Source organism: Ascaphus truei, chromosome 7 (assembly GCF_040206685.1).
Source record: "Ascaphus truei isolate aAscTru1 chromosome 7, aAscTru1.hap1, whole genome shotgun sequence".
NCBI classification, from domain to species: Eukaryota; Metazoa; Chordata; class Amphibia; order Anura; family Ascaphidae; genus Ascaphus; species Ascaphus truei.
Genome location: NC_134489.1, coordinates 85,995,479 through 86,018,661, shown reverse-complemented (window position 1 = coordinate 86,018,661; position 23,183 = coordinate 85,995,479). Strand labels below are relative to the sequence as shown.

General features: G+C 41.5%; 1 protein-coding gene across 7 annotated transcripts in view; it reads left to right on the top strand.

The window, feature by feature from the left end:
- The window catches only part of GPD2 (glycerol-3-phosphate dehydrogenase 2), a 183,579-nt gene that overhangs the window by 31,390 nt on the left and 129,006 nt on the right, over positions 1-23,183 (top strand). For all 7 annotated transcript variants that reach the window (XM_075609355.1, XM_075609356.1, XM_075609354.1 and 4 more), the window contains exons 2-4: positions 3,338-3,442; positions 20,151-20,322; positions 21,501-21,625. In XM_075609355.1, coding sequence (XP_075465470.1) covers positions 3,344-3,442; positions 20,151-20,322; positions 21,501-21,625 — 396 coding nt within the window. In that variant the 5' untranslated portion in view covers positions 3,338-3,343. The remainder of the gene's footprint in view (positions 1-3,337; positions 3,443-20,150; positions 20,323-21,500; positions 21,626-23,183) is intronic.

The following is a 23,183-nucleotide window of genomic DNA, read 5'->3' as shown; positions in this document are numbered from 1 at the left end:
TGTTTTGACGTCACGTCACAGTTGCTGGCACTATAAGCGAAGCCTAAGGGCTGGGACCCGCTGCGCCCGTGTGCGCGGGCGGCGACGTGAGCTCAACTTACCATTCCTGTTTGAACTCACGATCGGGTCCCAGTCCCTCCTCACTTCTAACGTGCTACATGCTGTGACGCGGTAGCCAGCAGGAGACACGAGAGAATGGTGTTCTCTTGCTGCAACGCGTCACATGGTACGCGAAGGGGCCAATCATAGACTGGCTCCCTTCAACGAATGGCAAGCCAGCTATTGTGTGCTAGTGTGTGGAGCTGCTGCAGTGCTGTGAGCCCTGCTTTGTTTTGGACCCCGCCCCCCTCCGTCATGGCCGCGCCCCCTCCCGTCATGGCCGCGCCCCCCCCCCGACCCGTTTGGCCACGCCCCCCCCGCTCCAAGAAAAGCAGCCTGTAGACCGCAGATCGCGGTACAGCGAGTTGCACGCGCCGCCGGCAAGCAAGCCAGCCGTGCGGACGCGTGCAACGGGACCTCAGCCTAAGGCTGCTGGGATGTGTAGTTGCCCCACGGAGCCTCCTTCAAGATGTCCGCTGCTGCTGTGGTGTCTGCGCATGCGCAACTTGCCTTCAGCGCATGCGCGGCAACAAAGATGGCGGTGCCCTGAACCGGCGTCCCGCTGCGAAGCTACCGCTGTGCCACAGCCCTCGCACAACGCTACCTGGCACCTATGCCGGGTCTGCCTGCCACTTCTGCGTCTCCCTGCAGCCTCCCCCCACTCGCCCCGGACTGGGAGGAAAGGGGACTTGGCTACACATTTCTTGTATTCCCCACATACTGTATGTCTTCTACTTCCCCAGCTGTTTTATATTACATCTCTAATCTCTCTTCCTCCCATCTATCCTCTGTCTTTCTGCCATGACAGAAGCCAGCAATCCTTTACTTTCTGTTCTGTCTGGATGCAGTTTGCGTAGCTGAAAGGAAATGTAAAGGACTACTGTTATAGTGGCAAGAGGGTGGTAGGTAGTTTGGAAGCACTGGGTGTCAGGTATGCAGTGCATCTTAGAGCAAGAGGCTGCCAAAGCTGTCCTACGACTCAATGACACTCGCTACAGGTTAAAAGTTCACTTGCAGGGTGGAAAAATGCTATCACATGGCTAGTGGGCAGGTGTACAGTACTTTACAGCCATAAAGATAATTAATCCCTCTAGCTAAAGTATTTTACATCATTACCTAATAAAATGCTTGATTTTAACGATCTATGAAAATGTAAAAAAATTCTGTAAAATGACCTGACATATTCCATTAGAATATTTAAAGCAGTAATACTACATTCGGTGCTGGATTAAGAGCCGGGCTAGCCAGGCACTTGCCCGGGGTGCCAACCTAAATGCAGAGCCGCACGCGGAGACCCGGCGCAATCTTTAAATGTTAATCCTGTGCAGCCTCGTCAATATCGAAGGACATTTAAAGATGGCGCGTCAGTCAGAGTGGCGCATGCAGTACTCTGAGCAGCAACAGAAAGGGACATTAACTAGGGCGCTAAACCACGTGGGTTCAGGGCACGCAGTATCTAATCCGCGCCGCCGTTCCGTCATTGTCCCGCGTTGCTGAGCACCCTCATCAATGTCCCTTGCTGCTGATGCCGCTCAGTCCCACGTCTGACCCTCTGATGGCCATCTTTAAATGTCCCTCAACAACTGACGAGGCTGCGCAGGACATGGACATTTAAATATGGGGTCAGAGCGTGTGACAAAAAGTTAAGACAGTTGCACTTAATTTTTGGCCGCCTCATTCAGCGTCCCGATGTTGTGGTGATGCGTTTCCATGACAATGGGACGTCATGGTGTCACATTGTCATGGCAACACATCACCACGTGAGTTACGCTACACGGGGAGGGCAACAGATTTTTAGCCTGCCCGGGGCTCGCTACGCTCTTTGTCCAACACTGGCTACATTTCTTCTCCTTTTTTAAAAAAAAAATATGTAAAGCATGTGACAATGTATAATTTTTAGTGATTTACCAGGTACCCGGGAATCCTGCCCAACCTGGTGGCAGCAGAGGACATCATTGTTGAGCCGATGGGAGCAGCGGAACATATCCTATCACAGCTGATGCCGTGGGAGCCGGGGAGGAGCTGGCTGTCTAATAGTAACGCTCCGATCACATGTTCCCCCGGCATCAGCTGTGATAGGATGTGTTCCGCTGCTCCCATCGGCTCAATAATGATGTCCTCTGCTGCCACCGCCATCAGGATGTCTGCCGCTGCTCCCACCTTGTCGCCGTGGTCCTCCTGACCGTCTGCCACCAGCTGCAGGTAATTCAATATTACCCGGCCCGGTACCTTGCCCAGCAAAATTTCTATTTTTCCCCGGGAACCCGGAACCCGGCAATTCAGAAGACTTGGTCCAACACTAATAATTTTACATTCTCACTTATGCTGGCAATTGCTTAGTGCTCTTTTTCAAAATCTATAAAAATCCTGATTGTGTAACTAACATAATGGCCGCCTTTCAGTGTCAATCAATCCTTCAGTCAGTGTAACTTGGCAACTACAATGTATCTTTCTATTACCAAGGAAACATTATCTATTGTTAGTTTGCAGCTCAAACTGCTGGGAATATTGGCAACAAATTAGGAACGTGTTGCAAGGATCTTGCACTATATGGGAGGTGGGTTAAAACCTGCTATAGAAATGAAAGTATGCGTTAAAACTCCTTAACAGTTGAATACAGGCATACCCCGGTTTAAGGACACTCACTTTAAGTACACTCGCGAGTAAGGATATTTTCAATAGCCCCATACCCCTGTGTCCGTACGCTTACTTCGCGAGTACGGACACTTATTCTGCCTACAGACCACCGTCGTAGTGATGCGCTGATTCCCCTCGCCCAATAGGCAAACGGCAGCTCGCGCATGCGCCTGTCGGCACGTCCTGAACAGCAATAAACCGGCTCCCTACCTGTACCGAAGCATCGATAAGTGGGAAAAGGTAGCGCTTCACTAAGTACATTTTCACTTTGCATATATGCTCTGGTCCCATTGTGTATGTTAATGCGGGGTATGCCTGTAATAATGAAGTCACTATGTAATACTACAGAACTGATTTATTTTTAAAAACTCATACGATTTCACATGTTTTGCCACTTTAACAATGTTGTTGCTTTTGCACCCACAGAACGGTCTCGTTATAATTATATCTAATTCTAAAGTTATCTGTACTTGGCTAAATTGCCATGAAAACACTCTTTATGGATTTTTCTCATTTTTACTTGCATACTACTTTGAATAGCAACCAATTTTTCCAGGTGAACAGATTAATATAACAGTCAATTCTGGTTTTGTATCTACAGCAAGAAATGGCTTTTCGAAATGTCGTTAAGAGGACAATTCTTATCGGCGGAGGTGCGGTTGCAACAGTATTGGGTCTGTCACAGTTAACAGATAAAAAGAAAAAGGTATGTTCTTGTATTGATTACTTTACATGACCATATTTACACTTTGCACCTTGTATGTATTGGCGTTTTGAATTCAAACACTCAAGAATAGCAAAAAATAGTATTTTTTGAGTCCTACTCTCTTGCAATGCAAACAAACCTTTTATTTTCAATTTTTTTTTACATGTTCTTTTGTTAAATCTGTTTCCTATTCTGAACAATCGCACGTCCCACATTTTGCCCACAACATTACAACAAGCATTATAACATGACTTAATGTATATTAAACTGCTTGGTGTTTAATTTATACTTGCTTGTTTGTGACATGGTTCTGGGTCAACCAAGCAGTTCATGACATCGCTTTTGAACTCTCTCAAGGAGAAGACGTGTGAAGCTTCAAACATTGTATACACCCTATTACATATATGAAAACATCCCCTAGGTCTATTATATATTTTTTACATAGTAAAAAAGAACCTCAGTGCTACTGGGTCCTTACAAACAAAATCCTAGGTATTCAGAATTCCATTCTGGGTGCTGAGCATATATATTCTTATCTACAAAGTATCGGCAATAGCACATCAGTCTTTATTGGGGTCCACAATGTGCCATTTAGAGTGTAATCTATTACTTTATTCTGATCACTCTCCCAGGGTGCAGTTTCTGGGCTTTGTGCTTCTGTGATAGCTCAGCATCTCCAGTCCGTGTTTCCTTAATGCATGGTTGAGTAATAGGGCAAATCGAGGTTTCCCACTGGGACAGTGCTTCATAGTAAACTTGAAACTTGAGAAGACCATGTTTAGTAAAAAGCTACAATTTATTAGAACAACACGTCAAACATAGAGACCTCCTATGCGTTTCTCACCCATCAGTGCTTTTGTTTTCTAGGCCTATTACATTTTATAACACTCTACATCAGATCAACCAAATAATGAAATGTGATACTTGATATGCCTTGTTATAGAAGAGGTGGCGGAAAACCATTATTTTCATTAACTTTTATTCTTCTTGGTGGTAGCGCCTTTTGTGCCATTAGAAATACCAGAGATCAGAATTTTAAGCCCTGTCTATTCTTCCAGGAGTTCAGAAGATAATTTAATTAAATTCAATGGTTGGCGACTTCTCCTCGGTCAAAATGGACATGTTCAATACTAAGAATGCCTAAGATGTTTTTATTCGATCACTGGAAAGGCCCATTTAAGATTTAAATTATCTCCAGAACTGGAGGTCTAGGGGAAGAGTAACTGGGGGTGATTAAAAAATACAGTATAAGCACTAAAAACATGTAATTCTGCTTTAAAGTGAAGCCTGTGACATGGTATAGATATAGAGCCTTCATGGAGGGCACTTCCTTAGTGAGTTGAAATAATTGCCCAGATTTGATTGGGCATCCTTTTTTGTAAGCATTGTCTTGCATGTTTTTGCTAATTGTATTGATCTAAATAATTATAAGGAAGAGAATATACTAATTTTATCATAGAAAGTGGCACTTAGATTATTACACCAAGAACAGGGTCATAATGAAGTAGTTTGTTTTAATCAAATGGCAGAAGTTCTGCTGTAAAAGTCATACTGGGATTTACTCAGGCTAATGCTGTGTTAAGTGGTTTTACAATTGCAAGATGATTAAGTTCTTTTAATTAGGTGTTATAATTGGCTAATCTGGCATGTTGGTTCATCAGTGAAAAGACTTTTGTTGAGTTTTACAAGGTGCTTAATTCTGAATAAGAAAAAAGATGCACTTCAATTATTCCTTATTCCTGAATATTACCCTTGGCAATTATATCTTTATATGTGGTAGAAATCAGGTTCTTGTGAATATTTTCCAAAGGACATTTGGAAGTTTATTTTCTGTGACAAGCTATGTTGCGGTATTTTAACAATATAAATATTAAAATAACCATCTCTGAGCAATTTCTAGTTACCAGTCAAAATTCCACAAAATGATTTTTATTTTGAGATATCGGTTTGTGGACAACCATCTCTCTATAATATTATAGGTTGAATAATATTAGATTTATTTACATTTTTTTTAACCTAATCTGCCATGTAATTTATTATTTATTTTTAGCAAATGAGGCCACAGATGGGAAGTTGTACTTAAATGAGCTAATACTATTTGGGGTCAACCTAGATTAGCATAGCCTGGGTGTTCCCATATTTAAAACTCTAAGGGCTGGGACCCGTGGCGCGGGCGGCCGCGTGAGAGTTCCCCACCAGCCGGGGAATCCTTCTGAGCCGGTCCTAGTCCCCCCTCGCTGCACGGCTCACTACGCACTGTGACGCGTCAGCCGCCAGGGGATGCAAGAAAATTGTGATCCTGAGCGGTGACGCGTCACGTGGTGCGCTGATGAGCCTATCAGCGGCGGGAGCGGGAGCGGTCAGCTTCCTACACAAGGTAGGGTGGTGTGTGTGTGTGTGTGTTGCTTACCTTCCAGCAGCAGCTCCCTCCGGGAGCCTGTGGAGGGAGGGGGGGGAGTAGTGGGTCCCTCCGCTTAAACCACGCCCCCCCCACTCCCGCCCCCACTCCCGCCCGGCTCCGCTCCCGCTCCCTACAGACCGCATATCGCGGTCTGTGTTTGTCAGTGCGCCGCCTGTCTGCAGTGCGGGTGCACTGACTGAGGGAGCGAGGCCTTAGCCTAACACCGGCCCTTATTCTCTCCTGTCTTGACTTGTAACCTTCTGCGATCTGGCCTTCCTGCATCTCGCCTGTCTCCCCTTCAATCTATCCTCAATGCTGCTGCAGCAATTACTTAACTTTCTCCTAACTCCGTCTCTGTTTCCCTCCTGCTGAAATCCCCTTCCTAGCTTTCCAGTAAATCCTGTATTACTTATAGAATTATCCTTCTCTCATAGAAAGCTATACTCTCCTCTGCCCCTTCATATATCTCAGCCCCAATTTCTCGCTGTACACTTGCTTGCCTCTCGCATTGTGCTCAAGGATGTCTTCTGCCTAACCCTTTGATATCTAAAACCTTTCTCACTTCTCCAAAAAGCCCCATTAAGTCAAGGCTCATAATATCATGTGATCAAAATCAGTAATGGACGTTCTGTTCTCTGAGATTAACCCCAATCCACAAAGCTAATTACATGCAAAAACATTCATTAGAATAGCCTTAACGCCATGTTAAATTAGCACTACCTTGTGCTAGCTTTACATGACTGAGAGAAAGAGACCTGTTTTACTTTTTCTCTCGCTCTTTTTCTCTCGCTCTCTTTCTCTCTCTCTCTCTCTCTCTCTCTCTCTCTCTCTCTCTCTCTCTCTCTCTCTCTCTCTCTCTCTCTCTCTCTCTCTCTCTCTCTCTCTCTCTCTCTCTCTCTCTCTCTCTCTCTCTCTCTCTCTCTCTCTCTCTCTCTCTCCATCCACCTGTGCTCAAAAAGGAGCACACCTGGGAGATATCCTAATAGGCAGTGCTTGACAAATCACCCAAAAATCTACTTGCCGAACCAAAAAATCTACTCGCCACCTAGCCCCGCCCCCCCAAAAAAGATAAATTGAATAAATTCCTAATAAGAACAACATTCGTTTTTGACATAAGTTTATTTATTGTATTACATTTATACTTTACTACAATTAGTCCTTGTTACGTGCGTGTGTGTGTGACTAGTTTCCTACGCCCATTAACCAGTGTCTAAAGCAGCAATCCCGCCTGGGATCTTACCTGATCCGCAGTCCCTCAATTTCCAGGTACCCTCATTCCCACAATGTTATAAGTTGGAGGAGAGGTGTTCCCTACCTGTCGTCTGGGTTAGGGGGGATTCCGATGTCTCCCGTCTGAATATATAATATATATTGAATATATAAGATATATAGGGTAAATAAGATATCCAGACACAGAGAGGGGAGAGGGGAGAGAGAGAGAGACACAGGGAGGGGAGAGAGAGAGACACAGGGAGGGGAGAGAGAGAGACACAGGGAGGGGGGAGATCGAGAGACACAGAGAGGGGGGGAGATCGAGAGACACAGAGAGGGGGGAGATCGAGACACAGAGAGGGGGGAGATCGAGACACAGAGAGGGGGGAGATCGAGACACAGAGAGGGGGGAGATCGAGACACAGAGAGGGGGGAGATCGAGAGACACAGAGAGGGGGGAGATCGAGAGACACAGAGAGGGGGGGAGATCGAGAGACACAGAGAGGGGGGGAGATTGAGAGACACAGAGAGGGGGGAGATCGAGACCTTACTGCCCTACGCCTCTGGAATGCCCGTCCCGTCAATACCCGGGAAGCACTTTCTCACTCCACCTTTTAATAAAATTACTCTACAGTACTCGCCCCTTCCATACACACTTACCACAACACTCTCCTACTGTCTCTGTAAGTTTTTCCTACGTACCATAGTAATATAGACTGTAAGCTCTTTGGCCAAGGACTCCTTTTCCTAATGTTACTTGTATGTCTGTACAGTTTCTTCCCATTATGTCTATTATTTTGTCATGTGTATTACTGCTGTGACGGGCAATGTATATGGCGGCGCTATATTATTAGATACGCATACAAACATTTACCATGAACAATTTCTTACTGTTAGCGCAGAAGTGGCCAACTCCAGTCATTATGACTGAGCCACCTGTACTGAAATTGGGATATCCTGAGAACCTGGCCTGTTGCTGGCCCTTGGGGACTGGAGTTGCCGCCCCTGATCTAGCGACAAGAAAGAAAACTTTAAGAAATGTACACAAGTAATGGCATTTCTAAAGCAGATGTTCACGTAGCAGATTTTGCTCTGCTCTCCCGTACCTGGTAGCTGATGAGTTTTATTTAGTGAACTTTTATGGCCCCTTTTAGTTGATGGCACTCATACTTTGCACAAACACCGTTGAATGGCATTACCATGTGCTAAAACATACCTATTACTTCTTGAATGAGGCCCTCACAATGTACTGGTTAACTTTTCTTTATTTTCACCATACTTACTGTAGCAGCGAAGTTTGTCATATGTAATGTTCTAGTCATTTCACACATCAAGGTTTTTTGGTCCATAATTTGTGGCTTTCCCCCCCTACAAAACTTGTCGTTTTTTTTAGATTTAGCATGATACCATTTTTTCCCCTCTAGTGACGGGCTGACAGATAAGATAGATAATGTGTGTTGTGTATACCATCTGGAGTGATATCATTTTTATGTAATTTTCCTATTTGCTTCAAAAGATATGTTAATATTTAAACGGCTTGAAGAAGCATTATTCTGTTACGGTGTTTAGACAGAACCATTTTTTAAGCTGGGGAAATAATTTTCATATTAAAATGTATTGAATAAAGAGGTGTTTATTGAATAAAGTTGGTACCGCCTCAATGCTAATAAATAAATTAAAATAAAATGACTACATATATTATCTATTCCATTAGTGAAGTATCATAATGCCGGAGAGAATGAAAGCAGTTGCTGGTTAAGAGAGTCATTTGCATGAAATTCAGCACTACACTCAAATTAATACTGTACATGATTACAGGACAACCTGGTTGTTAATTGCCTGTAGTCTTTAAATATGCACTTCTTTCAGAAATAGACACTAATTATTAGATCTTGTTTGCTGTTACACCATAAGTTGCAAATGTCTACGAACGTTTTGAAATTTGCAATTCTAATGGGGCATAAGCACAGGGAAAATTGATCTAATCATTTAAAATGAGTGTTGCATGCAAAATGAATAAACCGTTTCACTGAGATTAGGAAGTCTTTAACGTGGGTTTATCAAACATTTACTTTTCTTAGTTCACTTTGGTAGATGTAATCTTTGACTACGAAGTTATGAATTAATTAACCATAATTGTCCTGGTAATGTAACCAGGAAATTAGAATAATTGTTTATTTGCAGGTGTAATATTGGTCCAAAGCTTTGCTGTTGCCTCTTGCCTTCAAACTATTGAGCATCTCATATTCTCCCACATCTCTGTTCAAGCTTCTGTGCTGCAAACTTATTTGGATTTGTACATGTATAAATTTGTTTCATCACTTGCTGATATAAGGGTTAAATCTATTAACCCCTGATATATACCCATTAGTTCATGCCTTTGTACTTGACTCATTTATTGAGCCAACACGACGTTTCGACCTAAGTGGTCTTTTTCAAGTGACAATGGCATAAATACATTCCACAATAGTAACATATAAATAGTGCCCCAAATCCCCACAATGCAGCCTGTCCAATTAGTGTAGATGAAGTTCATATGCTGAGATAGTCCCTTTAGCCAATCTCCAATCTGTGCTCCTTTACACCAGCTGTTGGTGCTCCACATTAGATTCTGGTGTTCACATCCTCCTTGCTCCTGTGTAATCCGGCATCCATCTTGATGACGTCATCACTCCTCGTTTCTGGCGTTTGGAACGCATCCTGGTCCCATTCTGCCATTGCACGTCATCTCCGATCGTGCGTTTCAAGTCCGCGCATGCGCGGTGTCAATCCGGTCGATCCTCTTCATCCCTATACCCCTTCCGATCGCAGAAAGCGCAGATCATTGCAGAATCATTGCGCCTGCGATTGTCAATCATCCTGCGGTCCTGCAGGCTCGGGGGGGGGGGGGGGGGAACAACTGATCTCCAGTTTTAAATCGGTCAGGTGTTTTGATCCTAGTGCGTCATCTTCATCTGTCAGACAGTGTTGTAGAATGTCTTCATCACCAATGATCCATAATGCATAAGTGGAGGAGAAAGGGGAGGAACAGATCAGCATTCCACATATAGAACAGGCTGTGTGACATATTATATCACCGTGATTAAGTGTTGATAATAAAAATCTAAAAAAAGGTTTGTCTTTGTCAATGAATTCAAATGTCTAACCCCAGAGGTACAGTATAAACGAACGAGTATACTTGCAGCAGGCAATGGCAGCAACCTAAGGAAAAAAATCATCTCTCCTCAATGAAACAACCTAATGACAAAAAGTCATTTAGTCCATTTGGGTATACAGTATTTAATGTGTGGATCCAAAAGGATTCCCGCTGTAATAATAGCGTATCCTTATCCAGACCAGCCCTAGCTTTTTTAATATGCTCAATACCCATTAACTTTAATGAGGATATTGGGTGACTGAAGTCAGAGCAATGTTTGATAAGAGCTGTTTCCTCTGCATGATTATTAATTTTGCTTTTGTGTTCTATAAATCTGGTTTTGAGCATGCGACTGCTCTTGCCAATATAACATAGTCCACATGGGCATTTAATCATATAAATGATGTTCGTAGTGATGCATGTGATACGCTCCTTTATTTTATACAGTCTGCCACTTCTGGGGTGGTAGAACTTATCCCCTGTATTCAGACTGTTACACACGCTACAGCCATAGCATTTATAACAGCCTACTTTAGGCAAACTCAAGAAGTGTGGTGTTATGTAATGTTTTTCATTATCCGCCTTTATCAGGATGTCTTTAAGATTCTCTCCACGCTTATAAGCAAAACGTGGGAAATCCTTACAAACATCTTTGAGTGTTTCGTCTGTCTGTAAAACTTTCCAGTGTTTTTTTAAAGTGTTTTTAATGAAACCACTGGCCGTTGTGAATTTGCTAACAAATGTCAGACGGTCACTTTTAATCTTTGACTGGGGTGTTGTATCAAAAGCCTTTACAATCTCAGATCTGTTGTGTCCCCTCTCAACAAATCTGTCCTCAATCTCCTTTAAAGTTTCCTTCAAGTTAGTCGGCCTGTCTACTATGCGTGTAGCCCTAACCTTTTGTGAAAATGGTAGCATATGTTTTAATGGTTCTGGGTGGAAGCTGGTTGCATGTAACGTGCTATTCTTATCTGTTGGTTTTCTGTATAGATCACTATGAAGTACTCCATTTTCATAGGTAAGGAGCACATCTAGATACGAAATCTGCTTTGTGCTCCAGTTTTTTGTAAACCTAACAGTGGTGTTTAGACCATCCAGATAGTCAAAAAAGTGGATAAGTTCTTCCTCTGTACCCTCCCACAGAAACAGCAGATCATCGATATATCTACAGTAATACAACATTCTCTTATAGTGTTCTGTAGGATAGATAAATTGCTCCTCAAAATCAGTCATGTATAAATTAGCATAGGACGGGGCCACATTGCTGCCCATAGCTGTCCCTGCAGTTTGTAAATAAAAGGTCTGCTCGAACTTAAAGTAATTTTTGTACAAAACAAAATGTAGGAGGAGCATGATAAAATCCACAGGTGGATTTGATTTGTGAGAACTAGTAAGATTCCTTCGAATGACATCTAAGCCACCATCATGAGGAATTATGGTGTACAAATTAGTAACATCCATAGTAACCATGATAAGATTTTTTCCAGTTAATGGCACTGTGCGTATTTTTGTAAGAAAATCAAATGTGTCACGTATGTAAGATTTGTTCTTAATTACCAAAGGTTGAAGAAAGGTATCAATAAATACCGCTAACGGTTGATTGATGGAACATGTAGCAGAAATTATGGGTCTGCCGGGGGGATTCTGTAAACTTTTGTGGATTTTTGGAAGTAGATAAATAACCGGGCGTCTTGGATTTTTCATAGTAAGAAAGTTAACTATCTCCTCACTAATCCATAAATTATTTAATCCAAGTTGTAGTATCCCCCTAATTTCTGTTTGATACCTTACAGTCGGATCCATATCCAATTTAATGTAACACTCTTGATTCTCCAATTGTCTTAAAACTTCTGTTTTGTACACACTATAGTCCTGCACTACAAGTGCTCCTCCCTTATCCGCTTTTTTAAAAATGATGTTGTTATTCTCCCTGAGTGTTTTTAAAGCCTCCTTTTGTGCAATTGTCAAATTATAGTTTGTGTAATGATGTTTCTTAAAATGTTGTTTCACATCATGTTTTATAAGATTCATGAATACACTCACACTAGAATTTTTGAAAGGTGCAATAAACCTTGATTTCAATTTACACCGGTTAGGGTTTACCTGCTCTTGTTGCTGCCACTGCTGATCTTGCTGATCTGTGGGTCTTAAAAAGAAAGATTTTAAATTCAAGTTTCTTTCAAATTTGAACAGTTCAACCTCTAATTCAAAAGGGTCAGGTCTAGTGGTGGGGACAAATGAAGGACCTTTGGATAAAACACAGATATCCATTTCTGTTAACTTATGAGAAGACAGATTAATGATTAGATTATGCTTACTCATGGTCGTGGGCGGAGAACCGGAGGTGTTCTTTGTGCATCTGCGGCCCCTCCTTGTCTTGCGTCTTTGGCCCTTGATGTCTGTCCTCGTCCCTTGTCTAAAAAAGACCTCCCTGGGGTTTGGGTTGTTGCACCTTCCGCTGATGAAGCGGTGTCAGAATCACTTGTGAAGTCTGATGGTTTTTTAGCCACTTTTTTTGATTTCGTTAGGTTTTTTGAGCGTCTGTCAGATTTTCTCCAAAAATAGACGTTGTTCTCTTTGTAATCTGTCACTACTACCTTAAATTTTTGTTTCTTAAAGTGGATTAAATCATCCTTAAATTTTTGTAGCTTAACTTTAAGGTCATCTAGTGATTTGACAGTAATGTCATTTTGATGTGTCTGCTCAATAATGATTTCTATTTTTAGAATCTCATGCCTCACAGTAGTGAGTTGCTGACCCACTTCTTCTATCACCAGCAGTATCAAATCAAGTGATGCTTTATTCAAAATTCTACACCAGTTGTCACAAAAAATAGTATTGTCAATTCCAATAGTTGGGCGATTTTTTATACGAAACCCCCTAGGAATGAGTTTCTGTTTATAGTACTCAGTTAGTGTGTTGCCATGAGAGTAAAGCTCGATTTCCTTTTTCTTAAGCCTTTCTAAATCTTTAATATGATCTGTGGGTCTATCCGGCCCAAAGGCCTCTTGTGGGGTTGATTTAAACAAGATGTTTTTTCTATTTATTTTGTATGTTTTTTCTATTTTTGAGGTGTGCAGCATCACTTTATTTGTTCTGGACTGTGACTACCTGTACTAATGCTTGCACCCACCGATGAATGCTTTTATTAGCATAAGTGTTGATTTTACTGATTAGCTATTTAGCTTTAGGTCAGTATTTATTTGGTTATTACCATATTTGCATATACCTGTTGCTACACAGGAGCTTCTGATCCGTATTTGGTGATATAATTTTGCTAGTGGCAAGTGGCGAGGTTTTTAACATATGGAAGGTTTGGATAATCTGTCAAGTGGATTGGCTAATAGAGCTGAAACAAAAACCTTTAATGACGAGGAAATCAATAAAATCTTGTTTAAATCAACCCCACAAGAGGCCTTTGGGCCGGATAGACCCACAGATCATATTAAAGATTTAGAAAGGCTTAAGAAAAAGGAAATCGAGCTTTACTCTCATGGCAACACACTAACTGAGTACTATAAACAGAAACTCATTCCTAGGGGGTTTCGTATAAAAAATCGCCCAACTATTGGAATTGACAATACTATTTTTTGTGACAACTGGTGTAGAATTTTGAATAAAGCATCACTTGATTTGATACTGCTGGTGATAGAAGAAGTGGGTCAGCAACTCACTACTGTGAGGCATGAGATTCTAAAAATAGAAATCATTATTGAGCAGACACATCAAAATGACATTACTGTCAAATCACTAGATGACCTTAAAGTTAAGCTACAAAAATTTAAGGATGATTTAATCCACTTTAAGAAACAAAAATTTAAGGTAGTAGTGACAGATTACAAAGAGAACAACGTCTATTTTTGGAGAAAATCTGACAGACGCTCAAAAAACCTAACGAAATCAAAAAAAGTGGCTAAAAAACCATCAGACTTCACAAGTGATTCTGACACCGCTTCATCAGCGGAAGGTGCAACAACCCAAACCCCAGGGAGGTCTTTTTTAGACAAGGGACGAGGACAGACATCAAGGGCCAAAGACGCAAGACAAGGAGGGGCCGCAGATGCACAAAGAACACCTCCGGTTCTCCGCCCACGACCATGAGTAAGCATAATCTAATCATTAATCTGTCTTCTCATAAGTTAACAGAAATGGATATCTGTGTTTTATCCAAAGGTCCTTCATTTGTCCCCACCACTAGACCTGACCCTTTTGAATTAGAGGTTGAACTGTTCAAATTTGAAAGAAACTTGAATTTAAAATCTTTCTTTTTAAGACCCACAGATCAGCAAGATCAGCAGTGGCAGCAACAAGAGCAGGTAAACCCTAACCGGTGTAAATTGAAATCAAGGTTTATTGCACCTTTCAAAAATTCTAGTGTGAGTGTATTCATGAATCTTATAAAACATGATGTGAAACAACATTTTAAGAAACATCATTACACAAACTATAATTTGACAATTGCACAAAAGGAGGCTTTAAAAACACTCAGGGAGAATAACAACATCATTTTTAAAAAAGCGGATAAGGGAGGAGCACTTGTAGTGCAGGACTATAGTGTGTACAAAACAGAAGTTTTAAGACAATTGGAGAATCAAGAGTGTTACATTAAATTGGATATGGATCCGACTGTAAGGTATCAAACAGAAATTAGGGGGATACTACAACTTGGATTAAATAATTTATGGATTAGTGAGGAGATAGTTAACTTTCTTACTATGAAAAATCCAAGACGCCCGGTTATTTATCTACTTCCAAAAATCCACAAAAGTTTACAGAATCCCCCCGGCAGACCCATAATTTCTGCTACATGTTCCATCAATCAACCGTTAGCGGTATTTATTGATACCTTTCTTCAACCTTTGGTAATTAAGAACAAATCTTACATACGTGACACATTTGATTTTCTTACAAAAATACGCACAGTGCCATTAACTGGAAAAAATCTTATCATGGTTACTATGGATGTTACTAATTTGTACACCATAATTCCTCATGATGGTGGCTTAGATGTCATTCGAAGGAATCTTACTAGTTCTCACAAATCAAATCCACCTGTGGATTTTATCATGCTCCTCCTACATTTTGTTTTGTACAAAAATTACTTTAAGTTCGAGCAGACCTTTTATTTACAAACTGCAGGGACAGCTATGGGCAGCAATGTGGCCCCGTCCTATGCTAATTTATACATGACTGATTTTGAGGAGCAATTTATCTATCCTACAGAACACTATAAGAGAATGTTGTATTACTGTAGATATATCGATGATCTGCTGTTTCTGTGGGAGGGTACAGAGGAAGAACTTATCCACTTTTTTGACTATCTGGATGGTCTAAACACCACTGTTAGGTTTACAAAAAACTGGAGCACAAAGCAGATTTCGTATCTAGATGTGCTCCTTACCTATGAAAATGGAGTACTTCATAGTGATCTATACAGAAAACCAACAGATAAGAATAGCACGTTACATGCAACCAGCTTCCACCCAGAACCATTAAAACATATGCTACCATTTTCACAAAAGGTTAGGGCTACACGCATAGTAGACAGGCCGACTAACTTGAAGGAAACTTTAAAGGAGATTGAGGACAGATTTGTTGAGAGGGGACACAACAGATCTGAGATTGTAAAGGCTTTTGATACAACACCCCAGTCAAAGATTAAAAGTGACCGTCTGACATTTGTTAGCAAATTCACAACGGCCAGTGGTTTCATTAAAAACACTTTAAAAAAACACTGGAAAGTTTTACAGACAGACGAAACACTCAAAGATGTTTGTAAGGATTTCCCACGTTTTGCTTATAAGCGTGGAGAGAATCTTAAAGACATCCTGATAAAGGCGGATAATGAAAAACATTACATAACACCACACTTCTTGAGTTTGCCTAAAGTAGGCTGTTATAAATGCTATGGCTGTAGCGTGTGTAACAGTCTGAATACAGGGGATAAGTTCTACCACCCCAGAAGTGGCAGACTGTATAAAATAAAGGAGCGTATCACATGCATCACTACGAACATCATTTATATGATTAAATGCCCATGTGGACTATGTTATATTGGCAAGAGCAGTCGCATGCTCAAAACCAGATTTATAGAACACAAAAGCAAAATTAATAATCATGCAGAGGAAACAGCTCTTATCAAACATTGCTCTGACTTCAGTCACCCAATATCCTCATTAAAGTTAATGGGTATTGAGCATATTAAAAAAGCTAGGGCTGGTCTGGATAAGGATACGCTATTATTACAGCGGGAATCCTTTTGGATCCACACATTAAATACTGTATACCCAAATGGACTAAATGACTTTTTGTCATTAGGTTGTTTCATTGAGGAGAGATGATTTTTTTCCTTAGGTTGCTGCCATTGCCTGCTGCAAGTATACTCGTTCGTTTATACTGTACCTCTGGGGTTAGACATTTGAATTCATTGACAAAGACAAACCTTTTTTTAGATTTTTATTATCAACACTTAATCACGGTGATATAATATGTCACACAGCCTGTTCTATATGTGGAATGCTGATCTGTTCCTCCCCTTTCTCCTCCACTTATGCATTATGGATCATTGGTGATGAAGACATTCTACAACACTGTCTGACAGATGAAGATGACGCACTAGGATCAAAACACCTGACCGATTTAAAACTGGAGATCAGTTGTTCCCCCCCCCCCCCCCCCCCGAGCCTGCAGGACCGCAGGATGATTGACAATCGCAGGCGCAATGATTCTGCAATGATCTGCGCTTTCTGCGATCGGAAGGGGTATAGGGATGAAGAGGATCGACCGGATTGACACCGCGCATGCGCGGACTTGAAACGCACGATCGGAGATGACGTGCAATGGCAGAATGGGACCAGGATGCGTTCCAAACGCCAGAAACGAGGAGTGATGACGTCATCAAGATGGATGCCGGATTACACAGGAGCAAGGAGGATGTGAACACCAGAATCTAATGTGGAGCACCAACAGCTGGTGTAAAGGAGCACAGATTGGAGATTGGCTAAAGGGACTATCTCAGCATATGAACTTCATCTACACTAATTGGACAGGCTGCATTGTGGGGATTTGGGGCACTATTTATATGTTACTATTGTGGAATGTATTTATGCCATTGTCACTTGAAAAAGACCACTTAGGTCGAAACGTCGTGTTGGCTCAATAAATGAGTTTATTTTGTTCAAATCCGCAGTGCCCTTTGTTCCTTCATTCATCTGTCTTGGACTGATTGCAGGCTTTCGTGCAAACACTGGAGCACCGGTAATTGTATGTTTTTTCTATTTTTGAGGTGTGCAGCATCACTTTATTTGTTCTGGTTTGTACTTGACTCTCCAGTCTAGATTCACATCGGATAGGATTGCAACTATGCATTTTACAATTACCGCCCTATTTACTTGGAATTCATATATGGTGTTGAACCATAAGACCCATACAGAGACTAAGACCCCCAGATACAAAACAATCAGACTGTTCAGAGCAAAACCAGCTCAGGCTGCACAACAATTGATAGGGCAAGGCAAGTGAGCATTTTACCAAGCCTGTACAAAGTATGTACCTAGAGAACTGGACACTTGGACATCTGGATACCCTATAAGTTGGTGCCTTGTCAGAAAAAGTCCAATGACCTTTTGAATCATGCTAGAGAGGAAAAAGTATGTCTTTCACTGCACATACACAGAATCTGTTTTATTTTACATGGATACTATAAGTAAGAAACAAGATACCGAATCAGGATTGGGGTGGGGGCGGGTGTGTTACGGGTGTGGAATGTAGTTGTACAAGGGATTACTGTACATGTAGAGGGATTATTTTGACTAGGTCAGGGAAGAGTGCTCAGTTGTGCTGGTCTTTCACACAAGGACAAAGCTGTACTATTACTGTGCATAATGAAAACGAAGGTACTTCGAGAAATATCTCCATGTCAGACACTTGTTCCTTCAAATAGGTAGCGAAATTCATTCTCCCTGGCATATCGGAAAATTGAGTTAGTTCATCGTTAAATAACGCTAGCAATAAAAAGAAGTACAATGCCTAGAAATCTGAGTAAATCATTCCTAGCGAAGCAAGTGTGTGCGAGGGGAAGATATTACAATGTTGTGCCGAATGGTTATTTTAAATTGATTTCTAACAAAACCTGGTGGCAAAATTTTTAACCCATTTAATACCAGAGGCTAGCAATGCATTACAAAGTAATGCATTAAGGCACCAAAGGGTTAACATACAACACAAACATCCTACAATAAAACGCAGAAAGCATAACATCCATATGTGCAAATATTCGGCATTTATTATCACGTTGCCAGCTAGTCAAAGGATGACCTTGACTATCGGGTCTCTTGTGTTTTTTTAAGGGATTAGTAAGTTTAATATTGTTAATATTTTTTTTTACCATTCATTATCTTGTCTAAACTGTATCTTCTAGAGGCCATTATATACATGGGCAAGATGGACTTAATGGCAGAGTGGGGTAGTTGATCCAAATCGATGCTATTTTTTGGCGGTAGCCCGATATTGCCAGGTAATGAAGTCTAGTGAATAGCATGTAAATAAGTTATTAGCCATTAATTCCTGATTTGCATACATTGCCGTTAAAAAATAAAAATAAAATTGCCTATAGCCGCTGTGAAAAGCCCCTTATCGCGGCTTTAACGCTTGTAGTACTGGATGATAGATACAATTTGGGGTAAATACTTGTAAACTCCTTTAGAGCCGGGCAAGGAGAGTTACATTGATTTGAACTATATAAATGTCAATGCTCAGTGTCTCGTACCTGTTCAGGGTGCAGACTGGCCATGGATATGCAGATTAAGGATGGGTGCCAGCAACTTTTATCGTTAGAGCTTTATTCACATCCATTTATAAGGCTTGTCGTACAAGGACATAGTTCATGTTAGACATATTAATTCAAGGCAAATCATAAAGTTACTCTGTGCTTCTTCCCCTGGTAGCTCTCACTCCTATGTTTGGGAGGTGCTTACGCTTGTTTACACAAGTGGGCCTCTGTTGGGAATATACTCTGATTCCTGGGATCAGTGTCCCATTGGTGTGCACTTCATACTTCGTCCGTGCATATTGGATCTGGAGTTTGCTAAGGACCTTCTGGTGGTGCTGATCAGATTATGCTCCAGAGCTGCTACTATGAGAATTCCTTCTAAGCACATGCTCATTCCTCTCCCTGCTAAGAACAATCTTGGGCCATTACTATAGGCGCTAACTATATAGGGCATGTTCCTTAACTGAAAACAACGGGGCCTGGACACTCTTAAAATACATATATATACACTTAACAGGACTCATTGTGTGGTCCTCTGCCAGAACTCTGGGGAAACTTGCTTCTAGAACATTGGGTACAGCTATATATGCCCTTGTATCTCACTATGGTGACATTACTGGTCATAAGACATCCTACATCACATAATGTGGAGGGGCAATACGAGCGTGATGGCACCGGTTAAGGCTGTTAACCGCTAATTAGTAGTCCCCATGGGGCAGGGTGGTGCTACATACTGATAACACAATTTATTGTGCTTTAGTGAGTCTATGTCTAAGACTCTGATACAATATGCTGTGAGGTTTCTTCCCTCTGCTGAAGATATGTTAGTCCCATCTATTTGAATGGAGCTGAATTTTTCTCCAAGACTGGTAAAAATTGCTTGTTGGCATGTAAAGTAAGGCCCCTCAACTCTATCTAAACCGGATCAAAATGAAAATGCGATGTACAAGTCCTTTTTGGAGGGTTTAATGGGGTATTTATAGTTGGTGCTGCTCTTTTTCTTGCACACCTGGAACTGGATCGGTTTATTGGGGTGAGAAGCAGAATATTTTCGATCTGTCCACAGAGAACAGGAGAAAGCCTAAGGTTTCTAGAAGTTTGCAGAGATTTAACATAACCTGTGTTTAATATACCTCTAGAAACATTTACAAATTTGCTAAAACTCAAGGACTGTAATTTTATTTTGTAGCTAAATATTACATGTGTGGAAGCTGCAGAACCCGTGAGGCAAGCCAGCCAAAATGAGCTACCGTCAAGAGAAGCTCAGCTTCTGACACTGGAAAACACCAAGGAATTTGATGTGTTGGTCATAGGTGGAGGGGCAACCGGTTCTGGATGTGCCTTGGATGCTGTCACTAGAGGTAATATTAAAAAACGTTTAAGATTTTGTATTGCTATTAAGACCACAATCCCCTCTCAAAATAATGAACTATTTTACCTTAACTGAACCGTGGGGGTCCCTCAGAGCTAATCTGTCGTCCCCCAACCTCTGGTGACCACGTACGTTTCCTATAAAACTTTATATATCTGTGGGATCACCAAACGCCATCTATCCATGATTTTGCAACTTCCTATTATCTGCCAAAGCGTGACTGACCCAGTGGCCATTTGTGTCCACTAAGTAAATATTCTTGCCTGGTGCCGGCATCTCTGGAACCAGTGGATCCCGGAGATTGGTGGAACACTGAATTAGCTCCGGGTGACCCCTGGTCACCGTAAGTAAGCAAAACCAAACAGAAAAAAGAGGCGGGACTACTGCTGTCATACACTTTGTGCATTCCAATTATGGAAGTTTCTTCCATGGCTGGAAATACGTTCTGACTTGGATATTGAATTTAAAAATAAGGAATCGGGACTTTCAAGTTACAATTTATGACTCGATAAACCTCAATTCCAGATTGAGTAAATAAAATCCATCATGTTCTTTTTAGTTTTGTGCATCATTTGAGAGTGGGGAAAAAGTGGCTTGTAGAATGTGATGGGAAAATCCAAGATGGCAAACGTGATGTTGGTTCTACATCCTGTTTCTGACTGATTTTTGTTTTTGCGATGAAGCATTCCTAGAAAGAACAGAATATATATATATATATATATATATATATATATATATATATATATATATATACACCCCCCCCCCCCCCCCCCCACTATTAAGGTTATGGTGGGTAAAAAAAGTGACTAAAACCCTCCACAGTATAAAGCATATTTACAGTTGCTATATATATGTATATATATATATATATATATATATATATTTAGTAAGTATTCGCTAAACCAGCAATATTGATTTATGTACTACGATAAAATCCTGCATTCATCTTGGAGAGAAATATTTCTAATTTGGTGACATTTTGCCCCAATGATGCACTTGGTAGTCACTTACCACAGTGTATTTTTAAACGGCCTTCTATAAATTAACAAGGTCATTTCCAAACGACTAAATATAGTTTCGTTAAAATACTCAGATGCTCGTCGTGTATTCTATGATCTCACTTATCCCATGTCCTCTGAGAAGTGAATATTGTTTGGCTAATTATAGGACTGAAAACGGCCCTTGTCGAAAGAGATGATTTCTCATCAGGAACCAGTAGCAGGAGCACGAAATTGATCCATGGTGGTGTGAGGTACCTGCAGAAAGCCATCATGAAGTTGGATATCGAGCAGGTAATTGAGCTGCTTTGAGTACTGCTGTTTTTCCATTTTTACAACAAATTGGTATTGTTAAAAATATTTATTTTTAAAACCTATTTAGATCACGTTGTTTACTTTGAACCGTTGCTTCCAAACCTGGTGAGTTTTTAAAGAGGCAATCCAAGCGGCAGATTAAAAAAAAGCATGGTTTTGTTTTAATATTTGCAGCCTTTGACTACCTTTTATTGAAAAGAATTACCTAGGCTTCCGATCGATCGTTCTCCCGTGATGGATCCACAAAGATCCTACTTCCCAGGGTTCACTAAATGGCTGCCTTTCCATTTCAATCAATCCTTCAGTCAGTGTAACTTAGCAGCTACAATGTATTCTTCCATTACTAAGGTAACATTAGCTATTGTTACAGTTTACAGCTCCATCTGCTGGGAATATTGGCGACAAATTATCACAAACAGGAAAGTGTTGTAAATTTCTAGCACAGCTGGGGAAGTGTGCTATATAAATCAAAAGATGCTCAGTATATTAACTCATTAAAAATGGCATTAAGTTAAATTTAAAAAAATAAAAAAACGTAAGTTATCTAATACTACAGAACTGATTTATTTAAAAACACATGTAGGATATTGCTTGGATTGCTCCTTTTTAAGATGCTTTAACAAGTTACTGATTGTTGACTCGATGCTGAGTAATATATTTCTGCCATTAGATTTCCACACACTGCTCAGTGAAGTTTGCTAAACCACTGTAATCCAGGCGAAATGAATAAGTTTGTATAGAGCTGAAACCTCCAAGTCTCTGGGCTTGCACTCCTAAGGCTAAGGCCCCGCTGCCTCAGACCACGCGCCCGCACTGCAGATAGGCGGAGCGTGGAGAGGAACTTGACCTCTATATGCGGTCTGTAGGGAGAGGGAGCTGGTGCGGGGGTGCGTAACCAAAACGGGTCGGGTAGGCGTGGTGTTATGACGTGGGGGCGGGGTGTTATGATGTGGGGGCGGGGTGTTATGACGTGGGCGTGGTGTTATGACGTGGGGGCGGGGTGTTATGACGTAGGGGCGGGGTGTTATGACGTGGGGGGCGGGACCATTACACACAGGCACACACATGGAAACCCCTCTGCCTTGTTGCTCCTTCCCCCCCCCCCTCCCGCGCAGGATGGCATGGGACATGCATTTATATTAACCCCTACGATGCCAGGGAAACCAGCAACACCTTGCTCTGCATGTCCTTATTTCTTTTCAAAGCATCTCCGTCAGTGAATAGGGCTATATTTTGTGCTTGCCAAATATATACCCTGTGTGTCTCCTACCTGTCGCTCTGAAAATGATATGGTGTATATTGATGATTTGAATTATTTGAGCCCTGGTGACTGTGTGTATTTAAGCATGAGGTTTCTCTCTCTCCCACACACGTGAGAAAAGAAAGAGGCTCGTTAAAAGTGCATGTTGCTTCTCTCCCTCCTCTCCTCCCCCGGGAGACAAGCTCAGCAGCCGGAGGGCCGCAACCTCCCCAGCTCGCGCAGCCTGAAACGGGCACCGGGGGGAGGGGTGGTGAGGCGGGGGGGTGGGGAGGGGTG